The sequence below is a fragment of the Petaurus breviceps genome, unplaced genomic scaffold, assembly GCF_028583685.1.
Source record: "Petaurus breviceps papuanus isolate PSGF00001 unplaced genomic scaffold, PetGlider_PUasm1.0 182, whole genome shotgun sequence".
NCBI classification, from domain to species: Eukaryota; Metazoa; Chordata; class Mammalia; order Diprotodontia; family Petauridae; genus Petaurus; species Petaurus breviceps.
The window spans coordinates 3056414-3065062 of NW_027185786.1; the positions used below are offsets into that span (position 1 = coordinate 3056414).

The following is an 8649-nucleotide window of genomic DNA, read 5'->3' on the forward strand; positions in this document are numbered from 1 at the left end:
GTGAGCTTATGGGTTTTTCATCTTCAAGGTACTTTTGCAAAATCTGAAGTGACTTTTATGAGGCACTCTAACAATTGTCTCCTTCCTTGAATTTCAGGTGCCTAACAAACACCCTTGCAGTCTTTCTATGGCATGCTCTATCCATAGCTCAAAGGCCTCCTTTTCAGATAAATGGTCCTCTTTCCTAGCCCCAAACAAAAATAAATTATCCATAATGGTTCCCTTCTAGCTTTGTTCCCTTGTTGACAGGCTATTGTGTGGCATAAACCCATGTCCCTGTTGCATTGGGTTGTTGGACAGACTAAAGAGAAAGATGTCATATTCTGCAGTAATCCCTTTGAATAAATATAGCCTTCTTTATCTATAATGGATCTCAGCTTGGTTTGACAAATCTTAGCCAGAAGTAGAGGGTTACATATCTGATTTCTAAATGTTCCCTTGTCCTGATATGTCTCTGATGACCTGAGAAAGTGTCACAAAGACAGACATGTCTCATAAAGTGGTGGCTGCCTCATTCTCCTTGCTGAATATCTTTCTTAGTACCTCATATCCTCCCAAAGAGCCTTTGGCAAGGTGAGAAGTCTTTTAGCCTTATCACAACCCAAAATTGAAACAGTCCTTGGCAAGGATCAATACCAGGGCTTCTGTTTGTTTTTGTTTTTGCACGGCAATTGGGGTTAAGTGACTTGACCAAGGTCACATGCTAGTTTTTTGTGTTAATTATCTGAGGCCGGATTTGAACTCAGATCCTTCTGACTCCAGGGCCAGTGCTCTATTCACTGAGCCACCTAGTCGACCCTCTATCGGGGCTTCTTCCCTTAGATTCCAACCTGTTCTTAAAAATATTTTGATGATGGTATTGGAATGTGATTGGTTTCTTTTGTAATCCTACATATTTTACTTTATGCATTTAAAAATCTTATTCTGAAAAGGGGGTCCATTGGTCACCAGATTGCCCAAGGGGTCCATGATATAAACAAGGTGAAGAATCCCAGGTCTAGTTATCCTCACTGTGTAATGCAATGGTGTAGCCTCGCTGGCCACTCTCTCCCAACATACAACTGCAACATGCAACACACACACACATACACCCATCTCTAAACTGTCTCCTAAGTTCCCATTTTGGGCATCTGGACCTGGATGATCTGTAGGCAAGGGATTTCTCTTAATTTTTTAATGCTTCTTTGGTTTAATCCTACCTTGGAGCTTGAATAAGTCTGTTCAGTCAAATGTACTGCTACTACACATAGCTTAAACACTCCCTGTCCCTGAAAAAAAAATTAATACTGAACAAGAATTAATTATTTAATTAATTCTAAAGTATTGCTTGTGTTTGACTCTGCTATGAAATGAAATGGGTTCAATATAGAAGACTATATTAAATTATCTCTAATCACCACCACCGCCACCACCACCATCATTATCTTCTCTGCTCTTGCCCAGATTTCTTTGGGAACTACAAAAATTGGTTCATTTCTTTCAAGGGTCACTAGCCCCCTGAAAGCACTGAGATTAACAAAAGTGTTGATTATAGAACAGATTTATTAAAGGCAGTGAAGAACCAAGATGGCTCACTGGGCAATGGCATAGGGAAAGGTGTATATGGAAATAATTGTGATGTAAGAACAAATGGCATCAATAAAATAAAATAAAATAAAATTTTAAAAGCCAGAAAGGAATAGTACCCTATCCCTTTTTTTTTTGAGGGCAATTGGGGTTAAGTGACTTGCCCAAGGTCACATGGCTAGTTTTTGTGTTAAGTGTCTGAGGTCAGATTTGAACTCAGTCCTCCTGACTCCAGGGCTGATGTTCTATTCACTGAGCCACCTAGCTGCCCCTACCCTATCCCTTTTATGGAGGCAATATTTGTTCTCTCATTACAGGGAGTTTATTTTCCTTCCATATAGAGGTTCGATCATAGCACTGTCCCACTCCCCAAACTCAAACTAACACAACATTCTCTGCAACATGAGTAGTATCAAGGATCTTGGTAGAAGAATATTGTTAGCATCTTTTCATTTACCTGCTTCTCTCTGGGCTCTGCTCGCTCCTCTGCTCCCACATATCTTATGTTCACACACATTCTCCAAGTTTACATCCTCAAATATTGTCCTGGCTCTCTCCTTTTCTCCTTCTAGTGTCCAGGGTTCCTGTAGCCCTCGGGTTGGCCATTCAGCCAATGGCACGACACTTCTCCTAATAAGCTTTGCACTCCTCATGGCCTTCGTACCCAACGCCTCCAGTTTCTTTTTTCTATCATGCTTGTGCTTCCAGCTTCCCCATCTTATTCAGGGGAGTCTGCACCTGTCCTCTTGACCCATATTTACTACATTTAGACAAGCCCTCTTAAGTCTAGTAAGGGGATAAGACATCAACAAAGGCAAATGTAATATACAATATTAAATAATATGGGTACACTAGAGTTACAAAAGAAAGTATTGTATGCAATCTGAGGTGGTTGGCTGTCACCAACTAGGGAATCATAAGATTTAGAATTCAAAAAGACTTTAGAGATACAGTTTTAGTCTAATCCCTCCATTTCATAGCTAAAGAAACTAAGGCCTAGAGAGACCTTAAGGGACTTCCCTTAAGTACCTTAATGGACTTGCTTTATACTCATATAGATAGTAAATAACAGAGCTGAGATTTGAATTCAGATTTTCTGACTCAAAATTTAGTCTTTAAAAATAAATAATAAAACAATAAAAATTAAAAACAATTTTAAAAAGGGGATGGGGGTGGCTTCTTAGAGGAGGTAACATTTGGTCTTCATGGGAGTAGATGGGAGGACATCAGGAGGCAGCTAGGTAGCTTTCTAGAGTCAGGAAGACCTGAGCTCTAATCCGGCCTCAGACACTTCTTAGCTATGTGACTCTAGGTAAAGCACTTAACCTCTGCTTGCCTCAGTTTACTCAATTGTAAAAGAGGTATGACAGCACCTAATTTGTAGGGTTGTTGTGAGGATCAAATGATCAAATATTACGAATATTTGTAAAAAGCTTTGTACGGTGCCTGGCACATAGTAGCTACTGTGTGTGTGTGTGTGTGTGTGTGTGTGTGTGTGTATACATATATATATATATATATTCCTGTTATACTCACAATTTTTTAGAGCATTTTAAGGTTCGAAAAGAGTCTTTCTTAAAAGAGTCTTTTGGGCAGGCAGAGCAAGTATGATTATATCCATTTCATAGATGGGAAAATGGAATCCCATAAAAGTTGTGATTTTGTACCCAGTTGTGTAGCTTATAAAACGCCAGTCTCCTGCCTCTGGTCCCAGGACTTTCCCACTGTACTTCCCTGACTTCTCTAGTTGAGGCAGGAAAATGATGTTTTCTTCCATACAGCCTTTGTGTGATTCTTAGCATGAGACTTCATTAACAAGGGGCTGCATGATAGAGTAATCAATTCCACTACATGAACAGGACTTTGTAAGGCTGGGTCTGCAGGGGGAAGGGGAACATGCTTAGAGTCACAAGATCTGGACTTGAATCCCCAGTCAGACATTTATTAGCTATAAGACCTTAGGCAAATCACTTGCTGTCCCAAGGTCTCAGCTTCCTTCTCTCTAAAATGAAGGAGTTGGGTCAGAATCTTTAAAGTCCCTTCCAGCTTGCAGGCTTTATACAAATCTAAGGGAAATCTTTGCTCAGCTTCTAGGTTATCTGTTAAACTCCATTGTTGACTTATACTTTTGGCAGCCAGGGACATAGCCCTAGGCAAAAAAAGTCCCTAAAATTTGCCCTAAACTCTCATTACTGCACTTTTTCTCTGTCCTTCTTCTGCCCCACCCCTCAGGTAGCCAGGTAGTTGGCTCTCCCAACAAAAGCCTACTCATAGGAAAGACTCTATGAATAGTTTATACCTTAATGTGAATTTAAAGCTACATGTGTCATCTTCCATGGCCATTTCAATTTTGAGTTTGATTTAAATATGGGTAATTATGAAATGAAAGGTCATGTCTATTCTTTAAGTGATGTCGATCATAAGCTAGCAGCTGCTGAGGGATAAGCTAGGGGAGAGTGAGTGAGGGACCCTCCTTTCTATGTCTTTGATAGCACATGCCAGTCATCCTACCTTCTGGGAAGGCCTGATCCTGGTCAAAGAATCTCTGTGGAGATGAGCACTGATATCCTGTTAAGGCATCATGAAAGTTATCTTGTTAACCTAGCATTGCCAAGCTTTACGTATTACCATAGCTCATTTTAAGTCACCAATTTGGGATGGTTCTGACACCAGTATAGGGGATGGGAGAAAAAGTCCTTTTTCTCCCTAAACCCTTTTAAATTTGTTTTCTCTGGTGTCTATTACTTAATTCATGGGCAGTAAGAATGAGTAGATCTCCTAGGATGCATGTTGTTCAGTCATTTTTCAGTCATGTCCGACTCTTTGTGGCCCCGTTTGGTATTTTCTTGGCAAAGTCACAAAAAATACAAATTAGCTAGATGTATGAGGAAAGCAGAATTCTGATTAGGATTCAATGGGATTTTTGAAGCATTAGATAAAGGGATCAAACTAGGACAAAATTCAATCAGGATACTCAAGAATAAAGAGATGACATTACAGTTTCACTTTTGCAACACGTACTTTACTGAAATCTCAAATGTTGACATCCATATTCACCCAAGTCTGTGATGCATGTTACAATCTGCTGTAACCAGGCAAGGCTAAATACTGTTTTACAACGCATAAGATAAAGTGAGTCTGATCAAATGGACCGAGAGTTCTAATGACAACTTAGGTACATCAGAAACATGTAAAAGGCAGCATCTTAAAGATATTTTTAAAATGTTCTTCATCTCCTCTTCTTCTGATACTACCTGTACAACCTCTGACAAATCACTTTAATGTTCTGGATCTGTTTCCTTGTCTATGAAATGACAGGGTGGGTTTTTTTTTTGACTAAATGTTTTTAGATCATTTTCTAGCACATCTGCCTTAGTGGTCCAGACTGTCCTCCTTGAGGGCTGGAATACATAGTAATAGCTTTTATGGTCACTATTGAACAAATCAACATCTGGAAAAAAACCTCAGCAATTTTTCCCTGGGGTATAATTCTAATGGAAAAGAGGATGTGGCAGAGAGAAAGAAAGCAAAGGGGTTTTACTTTAAATTATTTCATTCACTTAAGCATCCACTGAGCCCCCACTATGTGTATAAGGCACTTTAAGGGATAAGAAAAATAGATGTGTGCTCTCAGGGAGCTTACAATCTAGTTGGGAAGACAGACACATGGAAAATTAGGTAACAAAACAAAATAACATATTGTAATGGTAATGGAATTTAAAGATCCCCTTGTTTTGGGTTGGTTTTCTGGTTAAGTGTTAAAACCCAGAGCTTGTGAATCCCACTTCTGGGATGGACTTATTGACGTGAAGAGAGGGTGCTGAACTGTGAGGAGCTGGTGCCATGGATAGAGAGGCCCAAGCAGAGAGAGGCCAGAAGCACTTTTGGGAGCAGCATCGTGGAGGCACAGAGAGAGAGAGAATTTCAGGGGGCCAGAGTTGCTGAGAAAGAGAGAGAGAGAGAACTGCCAGCCAAAGCCACCAGGATTGCTGAGGGCCACTTGGAGCTGCCCAGGACTTTTGAGAACTGCCACCCAGCCTTTTCCCCCAACATGGCGCCGAAGGTGAAGAAGGAAGCTGTTGTCCCCCCCAAGACAGAAGCCAAGTCCAAGGCCTTGAAGGCCAAGAAGGCAGTGCTGAAGGGTGTCCATAGCCACAAAAAGAAGAAGATCCGAACATCCCCCACCTTCCGGCGACCCAAGACACTGAGACTTCAAAGGCAGCCCAAATACCCTCGGAAGAGTGCCCCTCGCAGAAACAAGCTCGATCACTATGTCATCATGAAGTTTCCCTTGACCACCGAGTCTGCTATGAAGAAGATTGAGGACAACAACACCCTGGTCTTCATTGTGGACGTCAAGGCCAACAAGCATCAGATCAAGCAGGCCGTAAAGAAGCTGTATGACATCGATGTGGCCAAGGTCAACACACTGATCCAGCCCGATGGAGAGAAGAAGGCCTATGTCCGTCTTGCTCCAGACTATAATGCTTTAGATGTTGCCAACAAAATTGGAATCATCTAACTTGCTGTGTCCCCATTCCACCTACGATAAAAATAAAGTTTTCCAGAATATTAAAAAAAAAAAAAAGAGGAGGAGAACTGCCACCCAGAGCTGCTGAGAACTGAGGAGGCATGACTGTGGTGCCGGTATTTTTTCCGTCTGTTTTAATGTTACTTTGCCAGATTCATCTGTTTGGTAAAGGACAGTGCTGTTGTTGCAAAGGTCCTAGAAGCTTGCTGTTGGTTCAGAAGCCCTGAAGGAGGATTTTCTTGTTGTATGTTTACAGAAATCCTGGAGGAGGGCCTTGCTGATGTTTTCAGGGGTCCTGAGACTGTTCTGCAGGCAGAGAGTGAATTGATTGTGGCTTTGTTAAACTCTGTCTTCCCAGGAATAGGGATTGCTGAGAACTTGCCTGGGTCAAGATAAAGAAAAGACCTCTCCTTGGGTATTGAATGCTGTGATGATATTGTTGTGGCTTAGGGGTAGATGACCTTTGTGTTCTCCACTGCCCCTTTGAGAAGGTGCTTAGTGGTAACAGATGATAATTGTAATTCAGTTGTGATCCAGGGGTTGAGTACTTTGATTTTTGTGCTTTGTGACTGACCAAATGAATGTACTTTGTTTATGATTGGAAACTAATCTCCAGTTGAATAGAGAGAAGACTTTATGATTGATTAAATGAATGTACTCTTCAGGGGTGGAGTATTTGGACCTAGTACTTTGTGATTGAATTGAAGACTTACTAAATTATTGAGTCACATATGGTGAATGCTGTATTTTGATTTTCTGTGAATGTCTTGCCTTAATCTGTCACTGAATAAATGGGAATTTGCTATGCTCCTAATCCGAACCTGGAAGTTACTTTTGCTTGGTGTTACACATATGACATGTTACAAACTCAAAACTCTATCTGTTGAAAGGAGGCAGGCATTATTGCAGACTGGAGTAATCAGGGATGAAGGCCATAGAGGAGTTAGGGAGGGCATTCCAAAAATGGAGACAGACTGGAACAAGAATATGTGTGCCAGTAGGAATATGGCCTGGGGCTAGTGTAGGGAGAGATAAGGTTAGAACTGTATCACTGAATCAAGAGTTGGAAGGGACCACAGAGGTTATCTAGTATGAGCTATTCTGAAACAGAAATCCCCTCTACAACATGTCGGTCTTTGCTTGAAGACTCCAGTGAGGGTGCGCCCCCTTGCCCTTCAAAGGCAATTGAAGTCTAATATTCTAGAGTAGTCTCCTATCCAAGTACTAACTAATACTGACTTTGTTCCCATGTGGTTCCAGTATAAGATCAGACATAATTAGAGCAGCATGACTCTAAAGGAAACTAGGGACCAGACCAGAGTGCCTTACATTCCAGGCTAAGGGGTTTGGACTTTATCTACATAGAAAGGTGAACTATTGAAGGGCCTTTCAGCAGGGCAATGATGTGATGAAAATGGTATTTTAGGAATCGTCCAACCTACTTACTTGTTACCTAAAATAACAATGGGAACTACATCTAGGGGGTAGTTCTCAAAGCCTTCTCCATCTGATCAGGTCTTTTGAAAATGGGTGCTAATTTTCAAAGTTCTCTGAGATCCTGTCTGATATGACCCTGAAAAATAAAAAAAGAAAACCTTAAAGAAATATCAAAAGAGAAAGTGGCCCAATAACATTAGTATGAACTCAATAAAAACTTATTTCAGGGCATTACAAAATATTACATGGTATTAGAGCCGAAGGATCCCAAACCCAACAAGTTAATTATTTCACAGGGTAAATGCTTCAATAGACTCCAACCTGATTTACCAGAGTTCCTAATTAGCTTTGTGCTTTTAGTCCTTCAGCTTATTGTTGCAAAAATAGGCCTCCATTTTCAAGTTTTTCTCTTCTAAAGACACAAGGTAATCAAACTTGAGTAAGTCTCCAACAGCATTACCACTGGGAACACCTGTGACATCATAAACAGTTGGTGGGGACCAGTGGTAACCTGAGAGACAATGTTCCCTATTTTACTGGAAACATGAGGAAAGTTGACTGCCTTTACTAGTTCTCATATACCCGGAGTTTGTGGGCCCAAAGCAGCTTTCAGGCATCTTTGTCTTGCTCACCTTTAAAAATCCTTTTGAAATTGTTCCAGTGGTCCAATCGTCATTTTTTAGATTGCTTTAACTTGGTTAAAATGATGGACTGGCTTTTTCTGGAAATTTAGGATTTGGTTAGTACCAAAAAGGAGAGAAATGAGCTTAGCTCAGAGCTAAGGCACATGTGTAAATGTGATGAAAAAATGGATGACAAGAATAGAGGAGGCCACAAGGTTTCTTCTTTAAATTATTTCAGTATCCTTTTTCCTTCACTTTGCTCCTTGAATTCCCAGCTATCTTTTGAAATAAACCCTGAATACCATCTTCTCCTTCCTGATGCTGTATCTTGTCCTTCCTACCCTCACGGTATAATAACTTTCTCCTCTTTAAACTTGATACAAAAATTTCCTAACTAATGCACTTAAATGATATTGTGAATTGTAGCCATCTTTACAGGACAGTTTTGTAACAAATGTACTTAAATGATATTGTGAATTATAGCAATCTTTA

The 8649-nt window shown here is 40.5% G+C and overlaps 1 protein-coding gene across 2 annotated transcripts; it reads left to right on the plus strand.

Annotated features, from left to right (window-relative positions):
* Positions 1-5607: 5607 nt before the first annotated feature.
* On the plus strand, positions 5608-6154 carry LOC138160734 (large ribosomal subunit protein uL23-like). 2 transcript variants are annotated; one of them, XM_069087480.1, is made up of 2 exons: positions 5608-5839; positions 5927-6154. In XM_069087480.1, the coding sequence occupies exons 1-2, from the start codon at positions 5618-5620 to the stop codon at positions 6086-6088; spliced, it is 384 nt and encodes a 127-aa protein (XP_068943581.1). In that variant the 5' UTR covers positions 5608-5617; the 3' UTR covers positions 6089-6154. The 2 variants fall into 2 exon arrangements, with proteins under 2 accessions (XP_068943581.1, XP_068943580.1); XM_069087479.1 differs by having other exon boundaries at positions 5608-6154.
* The last annotated feature ends 2495 nt before the right edge of the window (positions 6155-8649 follow it).